The sequence below is a fragment of the Oryctolagus cuniculus genome, chromosome 12 (genome assembly GCF_051225735.1).
Source record: "Oryctolagus cuniculus isolate XC-2025 breed Fujian yellow rabbit chromosome 12, ASM5122573v1, whole genome shotgun sequence".
In the NCBI taxonomy this organism is placed as follows: Eukaryota; Metazoa; Chordata; class Mammalia; order Lagomorpha; family Leporidae; genus Oryctolagus; species Oryctolagus cuniculus.
The window spans coordinates 107,375,283-107,393,211 of NC_142878.1; the positions used below are offsets into that span (position 1 = coordinate 107,375,283).

At 55.8% G+C, this 17,929-nt stretch overlaps 1 protein-coding gene across 1 annotated transcript in view; it reads right to left on the bottom strand.

Annotated features, from left to right (window-relative positions):
• Window positions 1–15,742, bottom strand: part of TSPAN3 (tetraspanin 3) — a 29,334-nt gene extending 13,592 nt beyond the window's left edge. Inside the window, exon 1 of the mRNA XM_002722029.6 lies at window positions 15,545–15,742. Coding sequence (XP_002722075.1) covers window positions 15,545–15,607 — 63 coding nt within the window. The 5' untranslated portion in view covers window positions 15,608–15,742. The remainder of the gene's footprint in view (window positions 1–15,544) is intronic.
• Window positions 15,743–17,929: the final 2,187 nt, after the last annotated feature.

Below are 17,929 nucleotides of genomic sequence, written 5' to 3' on the forward strand. Positions count from 1 at the left end.
AGGACTTGAACTGGCGCCCATATGGGATGCCGGCACTACAGGCAGTGGCTTTACCTGCTACGCCATGGCGCCAGCCCTGTGCTGTATTCTTTATTCCTCTGTCCTTCGCTGCAGCACCAAAGCTTCACCGGTCAGAGCAGCTCACCACCTGAGAGACCCCGACCATCTCCATCTGCAGGTCCCACCGACACCTCGCCATCGACCTTGCCTGACCCCTGTCCACCCCACCTAACCTTCCCTTACATTCCTAGTTGGCAAAAGGCACCACCCACCAAAGTTTCCTGGCCAAACACCTGAGCATTCTCCCATCCTCCCTCCTTGCCCCATCTCTGTAACCCCACCAATCACCAAACCCCAAGTTTATTTCCAAAACATTGGGAATCTCAATTTCTCTTCTACCTCACTGCAGGGCTTAATTTGGGCCTGATCATTTTCATCCTATGTCTTACTTTTTCTTTTTTAAAGATTTATTTGAGAGGCAGAGTGACAGAGAGAGAGAGAAAGAGAGAGAGAGAGAGAGAGAGATTGATTGATTCTACTGCTGGTTTACTCCCCTAATGGCCATGCCACCCAGTGCTGGGCCCAGCTGAAGCCAGGGGCCAGCACTGTGTCCAGGTCTCCCACATGGTGGCAGGGGCCCAAGCACCTGGTCCACCTTCGCTGCTTTCCCAGGTGCACCAGCAGGGAGCTGGGTGTGAAGCGAGCAGCCGGGACTCAGAACGGCGCTCTGCTGTGGGAAGCTGCCACTGGAAGAGGTAACCTCACCCACTGCGCCACAGTGCTGGCCTCTGAATATTATTTTCATCCTTCCTGCCCCTTAATAAATGCTCTTTAAAAATTTATTTATTTGAAAGGCAGAGTTACAGAGACAGGGAGAGACAGAGGAGATCTTCTATCCACTGGTTCACATCCAAATGGCTGCAATGGCTGGAGCCGGGCCAGCCTGAAGCCAGGAGCTTCCTCCGGGTCTTTCACGTGGATACAGGGACCCAAGGACTTGGGCCGTCCTCTGCTGATTTCCAAGGTGCATCAGCAGGGAGCAGGATCAGAAGTAGAGCATCTGGGACTTGAACTGGTGCCCATATGGGATGCCAGCGTCACAGGTGGCGGCTTTACCCACTATGCCATAACACCAGCCCCAACAAATGTTCTTTATATTACCAGGGTTATGTTTGTTAAAAATATAATCCAGACCAAAGCCTAAGCTTTCTTAAAATCAGGATGGGATGAGTTAAGTACCCCGATGACCAAAGCTGTTCATCCCTGCTCTCAGCCTCTCATTATCCCCCATACACCTGAAGAACATAAAACTGTTACACCAGATGTACCTCACAGTCTAACCTTTTTTAAGATTTACTTATTTATTTCAACGGCAGAGTTACAGAGACAGAGAGAGAGGGAGAGACAGGGAGAGATCTTCCATCCACTGGTTCACTCCCCAGATGGCCACAACAAGCAGAACTGGGTGAGGCCAGGGCCAGGAGCTTCCTCCAGGACTCCTCTGTGGGTGCAGGAGCCCAAGCACTTGGGCCATCTGCTGCTGCTTTCCCAGGTGCACTGGCAGGGAGCTGGATGGGAAGTGGAGCAGCCGGGACTAGAACCAGCACACACATGGGATGCCAGTGCCACAGTCAGCAGCTTTACTTACTATGCCACAGTGCCGACCCCACAGTCTCACTTTTTTAAAAAAAAAAAAGATCTGTTTATTTGAAACTCAGAGTTACACAGAGAGAGGAGAGGCAGAGCTTTCTTCCATCTGCTGGTTCACTCCCCAACTGGCCACAATGGCCGGAGCTGGGCCCATCTGAAGCCGGGAGCTTCCTCCAGGTCTCCCGTGTGAGTGCAGGGGCCCAAGGACTGGGCCGACTTCCGCTGCTTTACCCCATAGTCTCACTTCTTTACGTCTGCTGCTCTCCTGGGAACTCGGGCGCTCACTGACGCAGCTGACACGCTGCCTCGTCCCTCTGGAGGTCATCCTGGCCGTTTCAGGCCGGGCTGGGAGCCCCTCCTCCAGGCACACGGCCCGGCACAGCTCCAGCAGCGTCCACGACAGCGGCAACAAGCAAGTGGCGCCTGCACCACCTCCCGTGCCCTGAACGGTGCCGGGAGGTACCAGCTACCCGAGCACACCTCGCCTTAACCCTCCCCTGAAACTTCCCCTCGCACCACACGCTTTGGTCTGCACTTGCTTCTCCTCTCTCAGTCCAATGGCTCTGGTTTCTAGTTCACTATTCCAACACAATGTGGCCACTTAATCCAGGTTAGGTCTTTAAAAGTGTGTGGAAAATGAATATTAAAAAAGGTATGGGGCTAGCATTGTGGCGTACCAGATAAAGCGGCCACCCGCCCTGTCAGCATGCCATATGGGCACCAGTTCATGTCCCAGCCGCTCCCTGCTGGTAGCCTGGGGAAAGCAGCCAAAGATGGCCCAAGTGCTTGGGCCCTTCCACGTCTGTGGGAGACCTGGAATAAGCTCCTGGCTCCTAGTTTTGGCCTGGATCAGGCCCGGCCGTTGCAGCCATCTAGGGCGTGAACCACTGGATGGAAGATCTCTCCCCTTCTGTGTTAACTTTGCCTTTCAAATAAATAAATCTTTTTAAAAAATTCATGGGTTTCAAAAAGAATTTTAAGATTTACTCACTTCACAGGCAGAGTGGGAAAGGAAGGGGGGAGAAGGGGGGGGAGCGAGTGAGGGAGGGAGGGACAGACTGATTATCTTCCATCCCCACCGGGCTGCAAAGCCCAGGGCTGGGCTAGGCGGAAGTCAGAAGCAGGAACTCCCGGGCCCGAGAGCCTGGGCCACCCTCCGCTTTCCCAGGCACATTAGCAGGGAGCTGGATGGGAAGTGGAGCAGCCGGGTCTCAAAGTGGTGCTCCGACATGGGGTGCCTGCATCGCTCTGCCACAAAAGTGTTTGCACCAAATAAACTTACCTCTTCATCTCACTGCCCATGAACTTTTTAACACACCCTCATACACGAGTTTATAAGCAGTACCCTATAAATATAAATGCTGCACTTGCAGCAACTATGCCTGCTCAAAGACCCCTGAGCTCTCTGACGCTGGTTTCGGGGGGGGGGGGGGGTAAGCACAGGAGGGAAGAGGAGAAATGGCCCCGGCGTTTGGGTGTATTTATTACGGAGGACTCGCGTCACTCGCTATTCTTACCAAGCCCTCCTTTTCTGACCACGTTCAGTGCGGTAAGCACACACACTTTGCTAGGGAACGTCGGTCCTCAAGCTGAGCTGTAAGAAACCCTAAATGTGATTTAATCAAACCATTTTCACTAGTCAGCTCTCTGCTCTTTGGGGGTTTAGCTTCTGACTCCAAAAGGCAGTAGTTCTTAAAAGGTTTGGATTAAAATGAACTCTATTTTGTTGAAGATGTTTTTGACCTACATGGATTTCAATGAGAAGGAAGCAATGGCGGATGTGTGCACTCAACAGTGAATTCCGAGCACTGGACAGTGAAGAACTTGCATGTCAGATGCGACAGAGATTCTGAGGAGACCGCGCTCAGTGCTGCCTGGGCATGGGCCAACTGGAAACGCTTCCTGTGCCCCCACTCTCCACCCGGCCGGAGGCAGCACCGGAGGCAGAGGCGGAAGACCAACCAAGGACGGACATATAGACGGAGAGGAACGCGGGCAGGTGAGCAGGGCGCACTGCCTGTAAAGCCCTCTCAGACTCTCAAGTTGCAAACCAGGCAAAGCAGCTTGCACAGTGGAGCTGAGAACACAACGGAGCACTACGTCAGCAACACGCAGTGGGAAGCAGCTTACCAGCTGCACACACCCAAGCAGACACCGCACGATCGCGGACTCGAGGCCACGTGAAATCAAATGGCTTCTAAACAGAGACTATGTAGAAGTCTCCCGACCCAAAGACAACTCCCAAGCACTCCTCTATGTAACTGCACACAGCTTCTAAAGCCACACAGCAGCGTATGATGACGCCAGTGCCGGTGTCCCAACAGCTGAACGCCTACCACAGCCACAAGCCACTTCTGTAACAACACCCAGCCATCAGTACGGGCACACCAGAGTGCAAGGACACAGAGAGTCCGTGCTAAACGGAGGGGAGGCTGTGACTCCCAACTGGTCAGCCGAGGGACTCTGCAGGCTAAGGACGACGTGGCTATTAGAAAAGCTAAACCAGTGGTGAGCCGATTAAACCCTCCCTTGGGGGGGCCACACGGGATTGAGACGCGTCAAAGGAGCTGAGGTTTGCCAACAACGCAGCTGCAAGGAGGGGGTGGGGAGGACGCGGCAGCAGGAGCTGGGAGCAGCTGGGCTGAGAACCTGAGCCTGCAAGGAGGATTTGAGCCAGCACAGCGCACTAAAAATACTCGCCTCTCAACAAGGAAGTGAAAGGAAGCCTAGGGGCACGGCTGAGGTGGGACCCACACAAGGGTCTGAAGCATTCTTTCTCTTTCAATAAGCCTATGCTCTACATGCAGCCGCAGAGACCACTCTGCCAGGGCCTCTCATGACATCTAACCGCTCCTCTAAAACTAACACTATCTCGTCATCACATTTTGGAAGTGTATAATTCCAGAAGTATGTTACTTCTTTTACCCTTTCTCTATACATAAACAAATGGAAATCTCTTAAAGTAAGAACTGCCATTCTTAGAGAAAATTGCTTCTCCTGTTGTTTAAAAATTAATTTGGGGAGGGGGGTATTTCAAGCCCTGTATGAAGGAGCGGATGAGCTGATGAAATGCTAAAATCTACTCAACTTCATTTCACCCACAGTGAGACATGCCGCAAGAACAGGGGGATATTAAAGCAAGAGATCTGGGGCTGGCGATTTCCACCGCGGGCTACGCCACGCCTGGACACCAGCATCCCACGCTGAAGCACGGGTTCCAGGCCCGGCTGCTCCACTTCCAACCCCGCTCCCTGCTAGTGTGCCTAGTAAGGCACCAGAAGAGGGCCCGAGAGTGTGGGCTCCTGCCGCCCACGTGGGAGACCTGGATGGAGCTCCTGGCTTCAGCCTGGCTCAGCCCTGGCCATTGCGGCCATCTCAAGAGTGATCCAGCAGACGAAAGATTAATTAATCTCTCTCATCACTCTGCGTTTCAGATAAATAAATCTTAAACAAACAAACCCAGAGGCTTGGTACAAGCTGGGGAGATAAAACAGCTCAGCTGTCAGGAACAGGAACGGGGCGGGAAGAGGAGGCAAAGCAGCAGTGGCTTCCTTGCAATGGTCTGAATCAGACAGGCTGACCCCATCTGGAGCTGGCCGGGATCGGAAGGCAAGACAGGGGACAACGCGGACGTGGTGCTGCCGAAAGCGCTGTGCCTGTCTGCACGCCCGGGCAAGCAGCAGTGACTGACGGCAGAGGGAAACAGAAAGGGAGTCAACAGAGGAAGTCCGGGCAAAGCCTGCCCTGGACCCCACACCTCGTATGGAAGCAGGTTTTCCAGGCAGCAGTCACACTGGACTGTGACGTCTCACTTCTCTCCTGATCACGCCATTTCCTGGGCCAGTGCCCCAGCACTCTACTTAGCCCAGTACTGAGTCCAGGCACACCCCTCAGCTGGCTTCATCTACACACAGCTCCTGTTCCAAAACACACCGCTCCTGCCCAAGCCACTGCCTGTGAATTTCAGTTACTTTCCTATCAACTTTAAGGAAAGGAAAAAAGACAATTCCACAGTCCTCAAATCCTCTTTCATCAGAAATTAAAGCTATGGGGCCGGCCCTGTGGCGCAGCAGGTAAAGCCTCAGCCTGCAGCACTGGCATCCCATATGGGCACTGGTTCAACCCCAGATGCTCCACTTCCCATCCCGCTCCCTGAAGATGTGCTTGGGAAAGCAGTAGAAGATAGCCCAAGTGCTTGGGCTCCTGCACCCAAGGAGACCTGGAAGAAGCTCCTGGCTTCAGATTAGCCCAGCCCCGACTGTTGCAGCCATTTGGGGAATGAACCAGCAGATGGAAGATATCTCTGTCTCTCCCTCTCTCTCTCTGTAACTCTTTCAAAATTAATAAATAAATCTTTTTTAAAAATTAAAGCTGTTCTTACCAAGACTTTTACAAGCTATTAAAGCTTTCTGTCTAATAAATTGGTTCCAAATAAAACCAAGCCAGATTCAAAGATGTGTGAGGGGACAGTAGGGCCTCCGGCTTGGAGGGACTACAGATAATAAAGAAAAGCAGTTTCGGGTGCAATCTAGCAACAGTAATCCTCAGCGGCCACGCATTCACACTGGTTCCTCTTCTCAAAATTTACTGGTAAGAAAGTCAGATGGAAACAAAGGTTTGCATGCCCATCAAGCAAGCAACAAAGTAATAATAAGAATGGAAGAGGAGGAGCCCTGACACCCAGAGGCAAGCTTGCGTTCTAGAAGGCCCTGAAACATCCTGGAAAAGCATAATTTAATAATGTTTGGGGCACAGTGGGGCAACAATACACATTCGTAAACAGACACTTAAAACCAAACCAAGGTCCCTTCCACCCACATGGGAGACTGGGGATGAATTCGGGGTTCCTGGCTGTGGCCTGGCCTAGCCCTGGCTGTTGCAGCATTTAGGGAATAAACTACCATATGGAGGAGAGTCCTCCTCCCTTTTTCATTAAAAAAAAAAAGAAAAAGAAAGGAAAAAGAAAATAGTTAACATTTTAAAAAAATTACAGAAACAGGCATTTGTATGGTGATTAAATCGCCACTTTGGAGGGCCTAGGCCCATATCTGGCTTTGCTTCTAACTGCAGCTTCCTGCTGATGCGTGCGCTGGACAGCAGCAGACGACGGCCCCCGTAGGTGGGCCTTGCCATCCTTGTGGGGAAGCAGACTGAGTTTTGGGATCCTGGCTGTGGCCTGGCCCAGCCTGGCTGTTGCAGGCAGTTTGGGAGTGAGCTAACAGGCAGAAGACCTCTTTCTGTCAGTCTCTACCATTCAAATATAAACAAACAGTACACTTAACTGTTTTTGGTTGACAATTTAAGATATATATTCAGTTAATCACCAGAGCTCAGCATAGAGAACAATGCCATTACCCCAAATGCCCTCTTCCTTATGTGATACACACAGTCAGACCTCCCTCTGCAGCCCGACCCACTCACACTGACTGCATCTTTCCTTCCGAAGATGACGCACGCACGGGCTCACACAGCATGTGCCTTCCTCAGTCTGGCTTTGATCACTCGGCATAATGCCTCTGTGGTTCATAAAGGCCACTGCTGGTAACCATAGTCCATTCTTCCTTTATTACACTGAACAGGTCTGCCACTGCTTATTCTCACACTGAATTAAGCTTGGTTTCCAGTTTTGAGCGACTATGAACAAGTATCTGCTACGTCTTTTGTATTCTTATAGCTGAAGGAATACAGTGCAAAGGCGGAATTGGTCTAATACGTTTCACGTTTATTGAGGTGTTAATTATGACTTAAAATAAACAAAATAATCAGGCCATTAAAAAAAAAAAAACACCACGATGTTAACATAAACTGTCTTTGGCTAGTGAAATCAAGGTGACACTCGGGGCTGGCGCTGTGCGCAGCAGGCTAAGCCTCCCCCTGTGGCGCCTGCATCCCACATGGGTGCTGGATTGTGTCCCGGCTGCCCTACTTCTGACCCAGCTCCCTGCTAATGCTCCGAGAAAGCAGTGAAAGAGGGCCCAAGTCCTTGGTGCTAAAATCTACTCAACTCCTTTCTATCACCCACAGTGAGACATGCCGCAAGAACAGGGGGATATTAAAGCAAGAGATCTGGGGCTGGCGATTTCCACCGCGGGCTACGCCACGCCTGGACACCAGCATCCCACGCTGAAGCACGGGTTCCAGGCCCGGCTGCTCCACTTCCAACCCTGCTCCCTGCTAGTGTGCCTAGTAAGGCACCAGAAGGGGGTCCGAGAGTGTGGGCTCCTGCCGCCCACGTGGGAGACCGGATGGCGCTCCTGGCTTCAGCTCGTCCCAGCTCTGGCCATTGCGGCCATTTAGGGAGTGAATCAGTGGATGAAAGACCTGTCTGTCTCTCCCTCTCTCTCTCTCTCTGCAACTCTAGCCCTCAAATAAATAAAATCTTTAAAAACAAAAAAAGTGATATTTGACAGGTGGGTTTTTTAAAAAATCTTTTTTCAACATCTTAGGAAAGCAAATTACTTCCATAATCAGAAAAATATTTAAAATTACATCTGAAATTGAGATGCTGTTCTCTTGAACATGAGTTAATTCCTAGATCTGTCCTTTAACCACCAAATAAAATGGGCATCTCTTTCATCTGTCTCATGTATCACTTTGCTTAGATCTACTGGGCTGTGACTCATCCTTTAGTTTTTATTTATTTATTTGAAAGGCAGGGTTACAGAGAGGTAGAGGCAGAGCAAGGTCGTCCATCTGCTGGTTCACTCCCCAGATGGCTGCAATGCCCAGGGCTGTGCTAATCCAAAGCCAGGAGCCAGGAGTTTCTTCCCAGTCTCCCACACGGGTACCGGGGCCCAAGGACTTAGACCATCTTCTGCTGCTTTCCCAGGCTGCAGCAGGGAGCTGGATCAGAAGTGGAGCAGCTGGGACTCGAACCGCTGCCCATGTGGGATGCCGGCACTGCAGGTGGCGGCTTTACCTGCTATGCCACAGTACCGGTCCCTAGATGTTTCTAATTATCCAGCACAACTCTGATTGTCCTTCGCTGGACATTTTCTTCTTTGTTTCACAAACATCACCTTTCAAGGAGACAAGAATCTTACAGAATCCGACGTGGACGGGGTGTGAAGGTTTGACCATCAGCCTTTGCCATCAACATCGCTGTCCTTACTGCCGTTCCTTGCAAACAGTTGAATCTTTCCGACTCGGCTGTTACCCTGATGGACGCCCTTCCATTCAGCCCACTTCCACTTGCTCGGCATTTACTTTTTTTTTTTTTTAATTTATTTTGAAAAACAGAGTTACAGAGAGAGAAAGAAAGATTTTCCATTTTCTGGTTCACTCCCCAAATAGCCGCAACAGCCAGGGCTATGCCAGGCTGAAGCCAGGAGCCAGGAGCTTCTTCCGAGTCTCCCATGTCGGTGCAGGGGCCCAGGGACTTGGGCTGTCTTTTGCTGCTTTCTGGGTGTAGCAACAGGGAGCTGGATTGGAAGTGGAGCCCACATGAGATGTTGGCACTGCAGGCCGCAGCTTAACCTACTGTGCCAGTGTCGGCCCCTGTATTTATTTATTTATTTATTTTTTTACAATCATTGTTCATCCAGCTTAATGAAGTCCATCTGTTTAAACCAATTTATACCTACAAGCCAAAGATTCAAAAGTTCAAGATGCAACAAAATTGGCGATGAAGCAATTGCCAGAGCCAAACTATGGTAGCAGCTGCAGGGTTCCCGGGGTGAGGGGAGACGCACTGCCTCTGAGACCCTCTGTGCCCACCCGCCCTGACGGTAAGAGTCTGGTGTTCTGTAGGGCTCGGGGTGGCAGCTGTCCCGGGTGGGTCGTGTGTCTCAGCACTCACTGCACACTCCCGCGAGATGAGAAGGAACCACCAGTGCCAGCGAGTCCCTGTGCACTGAGGGAAGTGGTGGGCACGGGCAGGAGGAGACCCGAGCCTGTTCGGGACAGCAGTGTCCGGGAGGAGGCCAGCGAGTAAGTCACTCAGCGGAGCGGCCCTCCCTCGCGCCCTCACAGCACGGCAGCCGCTCACTGGGTGCCTGATTCCAGGGCGCACTTGGCTGGCACAGGAACAAATATTGTGGAAAATATTTTCGGCAAAAAGACCTAACCTGAACGGATCTAATGGAATAAAATTCACTGCAATGTTCCGAGGCAGGATAAATATCCTACAGTGCTCATTTCAACCTATCCCTCAAGTTGCAGAGAGCTCGCTGCCGATTCCAAGGGTTAAATGACTCCTCAGGCCTCGGGCGCCTGGTCAGTGGGACTGGTGACTAAGAATGGGGAAGACTGGAAACAGTCATTTTCTTAACTGCCAACGACCATCTCAGAAAGACATGCCCTATTATGTACCATGACTTCCTCCCAACAAAGTCAGCTTTTCTTCCAGTGAACTGCAAACAGCTAAGAAAAAAAAAAAGCTGTTAGCTGAAGGCGTGTTGTCAGAGGAGCCCCTCCCGACGGGAGAAATACAGGAGGCCGGGAGGACGCGCAGGGTTCAGAGGAAGGTCCCGGATCAAAGGACCACCATGTTCCCAACTCGCAGCGCAGGAGGAGCTGGGAACTGGGCAAGACGGGGAACTCTTCCTTACACCGCTTTCTTTGAGCGCAGGAAGGTACCCCCTTCTGTCGGTAATGCCAACAGGCCTCTTGCCCACCCCCTCAGTCTCGAAGCCCCCACTTCCTCCCAATCCCCCGCACTGGCTCCCTCCTCACACTCAGGGCAGACGTCAGAGGTCACCCCCTCTGACGTGCTCCACCACGAAGTTCCCTGAGAAGGGGTCCTCACTGGGCGCCACGTCAGCAGCAGCCTAGGCAACACGAGCTCACCGGCCACTGGCAGATCCGTCTAAGGAAGCGAGTTACACACCCACAGGAGGAAGCAGGAGAGGGGTCCGTCTGTCTGCCCGACACTTCACCTGGGCACTAGTGAGCAGCGACAGTGCGTATTCCCACCTCGTTTCCCCCCACCCGCATTTACCCAGGAGTTGGGCCTGGTAGCAGCCCCTCCCCCGCCAGCCCCCAGGACTCTCAGTGCTGCCATCACCTCCCACAACAGACGGGCAACAAGGACCTAACAGGTGAGACTGCAATTCCCCGCGCAGCCCCTGTAACGCAGCACATGAACCAAGTCAACACGAGCCGACCGGCTCTTCCAGCAGGGTACAACCAGCAAAGGTGACCGGTGCGACATGCACTTGTCTGTCTATTCCATTAACTCTCCAGAATGGAAAGCTCCTATTCCACAGACTTAAATTAGTTCTAGATAAGGCCTCCTGGGTCAGACCAGCCGCACAACATCAAGAGCTCCGCGTGGCGCTGGCACAGGTGTAATCTATAGGATAAGCTAATAACGACTGTTTACTACTCCAGCCTTCCAACTTCACTCCCAACCCCAGCGAGGAAGCCCCGTGCCGGGGCGCGGCACTACGGCAGGGCTAGCCGACACGCTGGGCCCACAGCTGCATCACCACCTAACAGCACAGATCTGCGAGGCACACAAAACCATCTCCCACGCTACAAGCCAAGCATTCGGAAACGCGGTGGGCAGTTCTCCATTTCCTTAGGAAACTGCAGGATTTCAGAAACAAGTCCTCCCCTCGGCACAGGCACAGCGTCATGCCGGGCCGTCCTCAACTCCTCACCACCACAGGCACAGCGTCACGCCGGGCCGTCCTCAACTCCTCACGGCATCCACAGGAAGCCCTGCAGACGTCAGCTCACTGAGCGCACACCACGTCTGTTTGCACACCGCAGCGCACCCAGATCTAACTGGTGCGCTCTGAAGATCCTGCCTAAGCAGTTCAGCTCTAACACTTGGCAACAATCAGCCACCGCGGGCGGCTACAGCGGAGCGCGGGCAACAGAGCTGCCACTACCCACTAGAGCCGCCCAGGGCACCCCAGGAACTGACACGTGTCAGCTCAGACACGCTGGGGGCTCGACACCCAGCCGAGACGCCGGGATTCAAGTCCCGGCCCCACTGCAGACTCCAGCTCCCTGCTCGGCGGAGAGGAGGCCCATCCTTCTGTAGAAGGTGCTAACCCTGGGGCCGGCGCCGCAGCTCACTAGGCTAATCCTCCGCCTAGCGGCGCCGGCACACTGGGTTCTAGTCCCGGTCGGGGCGCCGGATTCTGTCCCGGTTGCCCCTCTTCCAGGCCAGCTCTCTGCTGTGGCCAGGGAGTGCAGTGGAGGATGGCCCAGGTGCTTGGGCCCTGCACCCCATGGCAGACCAGGAAAAGCACCTGGCTCCTGGCTCCTGCCATCGGATCAGCGCAGTGCGCCGGCCGCAGCGGCCATTGGAGGGTGAACCAACGGCAAAGGAAGACCTTTCTCTCTGTCTCTCTCACTGTCCACTCTGCCTGTCAAAAAAAAAAAAAAAAGAAAGAAAGAAGGTGCTAACCCTGGAACGCATTACAAATCCCAGGGAGAACCTGTTCATTTTTGTGGTACTTCCTCATTTTTTTTAAATTTTTTTTTGAGAGAAGAGACAGCGTGTCCATCCCCTGATTTGCTCCTCACCCGCCTGCAAAGGCCTAAGCCAGAAGCCGGGACTCAGGCCAGGTCTCCCACGTGGGTCAGGAACCCGACTACTTGAGCCATCAGCTGCCGCCTCCCAGGCTGTGGATTAGCAGGGCTGGGAATACAACCCACGCACACTGACGTAGGACCTGGGAAAGTTAACCTGTGCAGTAACTGCTAGGCCAAGCGCGTTCCCAGGATTTGATTTCTCAGACAAATTGTAGGTTAGGGCGCTGGCGCTAAGGCGCAGAGGGCTGAAGCCACAATCGGCAGCATCTGCTCCCATACGGGCGCTGGTTCGAGCACAGACTGCTCCACTTCTGATGCCGCTCCCTGTGGATGTGCCTGGGAGAGCGGAAGACGGCCCACGCCCTTGGGCCTCGTCATCCAAGTAGGAGACCTGGAAGAAGCTGCAGGCTCCTGGCTTTAGCCTGGCCCAGCCCCGGTCACTGTGGCCACTTGGGGAGTAAACCTGCAGGTGGAAGATCTCTTGTCTCTCCTAACTCTTTCATATAAGTAACACTTTTTTAAAAAGTACCGTTTAAATGCTGCTATAGTTTGTTAAAAAATCACCTGGAATGCTATATTATTTTTCATTTATTTTACTTTGAAACAGAGTTACAGAGGGGGAGACACAGAAATTCTCTATCCACTGGTTCACTCTCCAGATGGCCACAATGGCCGTGCTGGGTCAGGCAGAAGCCAGGAGCTTCACCTGGGTCTCTCACACGGGTGCAGGGGCCCAAGCCCTTGGGCCATCTTCCACTGCTTTTCCAGGCCATCAGCAGTGGAGCAGCAGGGACTCAAACCAGCGCCCGTGTGGGATGCCAGCACTGCAGGTGGTGGCTTCACCTGCCCTGCCACACAGTAGCCCCAGCAGAGTTTCCAAACATTAAAATCTGAGTCTTAGCAAAAACTGCCTCCAACACAGCCCACCAAGTCCCCTCCTCTTTCCAACCCTCGCGTGGTGCACCCTGCTCTGGAGCACGGGACCCCGGGTCTGAACGCGGGCTCCGCCACTCCCGGGTGTGCAACTTCCATTCGGCCAACGCTGGCGTCCTCGTCCGGACGTCCTCAGACCGGCGACTCCCTACAGCCCTGGTCCCTGCTGCTCCTCACTGATCGCTGAGCTCTCACTCAGCGTAAGGTAAATCTCAGAGCACTAAGTACACTGAAAGTAGAAGAATGTAAAAATGGGGAGGAGGAGGGAGGAAGGGGGCGACGGGTGGGAAGTACCACTGTGTTCCTAAGTCTGTATATAAGAAACACAAGAGATTTGCTTACCTTAAAAATTTATTTTAAGAATTATCAGAAAAAAGTTAAATCCTGGATAGTGGGGTTAGAAGAAAGCTGTAACAGTCAGGCTGTGTGAGGACGCCCCATGGGAAACGCCGGCACCCCTCCTCGAGGGCCCCCGCTGAGGCCATGGACTACAACCTGTCAGGAGACGCACACAGAACTCCAGGGCTCAGACACGCTGGGGGCTCGACACCCAGCCGAGACGCCGGGATCCAAGTCCCGGCCCCACTGCAGACTCCAGCTCCCTGCTCGTGCACACCCTCGGGTCCCCGACACCCACTGGGAGACCCAGACGTCCCAGGTTCCTGGCTTTGGCTGCTGCTGGCATCAGGAGAGTAAGCCAGCGGATGGAAGATTCCTGTCTGTCTCTGCCTAGCAATTAACTTTTAAAAGCAAATCCCATTCCTCATCAGTTTCGCTGCACTATGCCACGACTGATACGCGCTTAACTTCCTCATCACAGCTCAGTCTCCCCACCCCATGCACACCCCTCTAACTCAGATAGAGGGTGTCTGTACCAGCCGCTGTGACCTCAGCCTGGGCAGGAGTTCAGCAACACAGCCTCCCCACTGGCACGATTCTGGCACACACTTCGACGATTCCCAAAGATTCGGGAACTGATTAACCAACACGAAACAGTATTACAGTGATTAAACACTAAACACAACGGTTCCGGTACTCCAAGGCTTTGTTATGTAAACAATTCCAGTCCCTGCGTTTCACCAGCCTCCATCTCACCTAACACATACTTTGAAAACCAGCGGCCGGTGCTGTGGCTCAGCGGGTTAAACCGCAGCCTGCTACACCAGCATCCCATATGAGCACCGGTTCCGGTCCCAGCTGCTCCACTTCTTCTTCTTCTTTTTTTTTTTTAATATTTTTATTTATTTATTTGAGAGCTACAGTTACAGACAGAGAGGTCTTCCATCAGCTGGTTCACTCCCAAATGGCCACGTGCAGCCAGAGCTGCACCGATCCAAAGTCGGGAGCCAGGAGTCCATCCAGGTCTCCCACGTGGGTGCAGGGGCCCCAGCTCTTGGGCCGTCCTCTGCTGCTCTCCCAGGTGCGTTAGCGGGGGAGCTGGATCAGAAGTGGAGCAGGGGCCGGCGCTGTGGCGTAGCAGCTTAATCCTCTGCCTGCAGTGGCGGCATCCCATATGGGTGCTGGTTCTAGTCCCGGCTGCTCCACTTCCCATCCAGCTCTCTGCTGTGACCTGGGAAAGCAGTAGAAGATGGCACAAGTCCTTGGGCCCCTGCACCCGCATGGGAGACCCAGAGGAAGCTCCTGGCTCCCGGCTTCTGATATCAGCCCAGCCCGGGCAGTTGCGGCCATTTGGGGGGGTGAACCAGTGGATGGAAGACCTCCCTCCCTCCCCCCCCCCTATAACTCTAACTTTCAAATAAATTTAAAGGGGGGGTCTGTACATCAAATTCAAGACGAGCAACACGGCTGTCACTGGAAAAGAAGACCCGCGCGGGTGATTCTGAGACCCCGTCCAGCCCCAGGCAGAGCTGCTCCCTTCGCCCCACGAAGCGCGCCCCCCACGCAGGCGGTGCACGGCGCTCCGGTGCGGGAAGTGCGGTCCGCGGGAGCGGGGTTGGGGAGGGCGAGCTCAGAGGCCGGGACCCCCGGGGGCTCCAGGCGCAGCACCAGGGGAAGGGGGCCTGGCCCACGGCGGCGGCGCGGCGAGGAGAAGCCCGGAAGGTGCACCCCGGGGGCAAAGTCCGCCGGCGCTGGAGGGCGAGGCCCGCCGCGGACGCGAGTCCCCGGGCGGACACCGGACGGGCGCCGCCGCCGCCGCCGCCCCCTCGGCGGCCACCGCGGAGCCACCGGGTCTCAGTCCCCGAGTGCAGAGGCCCAGGCCAGCCGCCCCGGGGCGGCCGGGGTGGGGGGCCTCGGCTTCGCGGGGCAGCTGCCGGCCACGGCCCGCTCCCCCGACAAAGGCCGCCCCGGGGCAGGGCCCGGGCTGCGGACGCCGAGCCCTGGCGCGGGGCCCGAGCGAGCGCGGAGGCCGCGGCCGGCGCCTCCCCGGGGCGGCCCCGCCAGCGCCCCCGCAGCCCGCGCCGGCGTCGGGACCCCCGCGAGGCGGCCTCCGGAGCCCCCCGGCCCCGCTCACCCAGAAGATGAGGTTGAGGAAGACCAGCACGGTCTTGGACGACGTGATGCCGCACTGGCCCATGGCGCCGGCGGCCCGCGGCGGCAATGGCGGCGGCGCCTCTCCGCTGGGAACCGCGCGGCCTGCGAGCCGCTCCCCGAAGCCCCGGCGCCGTCGCGCAGCCCCGGCCCAGCAGGCACCTCGCTCCGCCGCGCAGCCGCCGCAGCCCGCACCCCGCGCGGCTCCCTGGCAACCAGGTCCCGCCCCCGCGGCCCCAGCCAATCGTTCTCGCGCGTGGCTGCACGAGGCCACGCCTCTTAAAGGAGGCGCCTCTCTCGGCCTCTGGCCGCCCTTGGGAGGTTCCGGTGGTCCAAACCCACTCCCCTGCCGCTGAATGGCGTTTACTGGGCCGGCTTTATAGACGCCTCCGAGCTGGGCGGGCTGGCGACACTGCTGGTTTCTCCACGCGGAGGTTTTCCCGCCCGTCTGGGAGAAGGGCAGGTGTTTATGGAAACCTGATTGTGCCAGGGACAGGGAGTGGAGAAGGCGGCTGCTGGGCTGGCCAGGCAAGCAGGGAGGAGCCAGAGCGTGGGTCGCCTGGGTGTCATCTCAGGTCTGCTCCAGGGCTGAGCGTTTTGGACCAAGAGTGACCGCGGTTACAGACACTTCTTGCATGGAGACTGCACACTCTTCCCCCTCCAGGGTCAGATCACAGCGACTGACGACTGTCGGGCTGCTTCCCCCACGCCAGCCCCCACCCTAGCCTTCCAAGGAAGGTGCTGTCGGCTGCGTTTCACCTAGAGGGTCACTGGGGCTGGGTCCATGCATAGGTGACACTCCCAGCCACTCTGGGCTCATCCCTGGCTGGGCCCTGGAAGCCACCCCTTGGTTGCCCTTGCCCACCTCCCTCTCCCACAGTCTTTCCGCTCCTCTCTGCTTCCTGTTCCTGGGCACCAAGCAGCCCTTTCTCCGGCACCCAAGCTCCGCAAGCCTTGCCCCCACCCCTGTGCCGTGAGCAAGGCCAGTCCTCCCTCTCGCTGAGCCTCTGTCCTGGCCCAGGAGGCAGGTGTGGGACACGCAGCAGAGGGGCGCCCCAGGAAGCAGGTGTGGGACACGCAGCAGAGGGGCGCCCCAGGAAGCAGGCCTGGGACACGCAGCAGAGGGACGCCCCAGGAAGCAGGCGTGGGACACGCAGCAGAGGGGCGCCCCAGGAAGCAGGCGTGGGACATGCAGCAGAGGGGCGCCCTCGCTGAGTCCAGCAGTCCTAGGAAGCCTGCCTGAAGCCAGGACACAGACCAGGGGGTGCCTGGGAGGAAGAGGGCCCAGCGGCGGGGAGAGCACTGGCAAGGCCCAAGGCAGAGCATGACCTGAGCTGTGGGATGGGGACCCAGAGACCCTGGCCCGCGGGAGGCCAGAGCGGGGCTCAGTGAAGTCGCGGTGGTGAGCCCGGGCTCTGTGCAGACCCGGCTGAAGTGTGCGGCGAGCGGTTCTTGCCATGCATGTCCGGGTTAGAATCCTAGGGCAGGAAGGAAAGCCTGGCTCGGGGGTGTGGCTGCGTGTCTGTCCCCTGTGCACCCCGCATCCTCATCCCCCTCTGTTGCACAAGCCCCCAGGCTGGCTGGGGGAGTTGCCGCAGAACCCCAGCCCTGGGTGCACTGCCGATCCCTGACACATGGGGTGGGGGCGATGTTTACCGCAGAGCGCAGAGCGAGGAGCCGGCGGCTACGGCTTCACTCCCGGGCTCCCCGAGGAGCTGGGGTGAGGGTCTTACAGACTGAGGTTGGGACCGAGAGGTGCATGTTCAGCCTGTGGCCTCTGAGCCCCACAAACTCCATCGGGTTCTGGGGGTGTGCCTCGGGGAATCCGTCACTTTTGTTTGTAAGATTTATTTTTTATGTATTTGAAAGGCAGTATTAGAGAGACAGAGAGAGAGAGCGAGAGAGACAGATTTTTTATCTGCTGGTACACTCTCCAGATGGCTACAACGGCCAGAGCTGGGCCAAGCCAAAGCCAGGAGCTTCTTCTGGGTCTCTCACGTGGGTGCAGGGGCCCAAGGACCTGGGCCATCTTCTACTGCTGTCCCAGGCCATAGCAGAGAGCTGGATTGGAAGAGGAGCAGCTGGGACTCGAACCGGCGCCCATATGGGATGCCAGTATTGCAGGTGGCGGCTTTACCAGCCCGGAACCAGTAAGCACCCTGGGAATTCTAATATGCTTTGCCAAGCACCGTCCCAACCTCGCACACATGGCCACGCCCCTCCCGTCCTGAAAAGAAGACCCGGTCACCTCACACTGCCTCGCGCTTTCTCTTTCTCTGCCCTCAGCCACAGTCCCAGCGAGAGCCATGCTGAGCGGTGCTTCTCAGACTTCACCCTGCACCGGACTCCCCGGGGCTTGTCTGCAGCG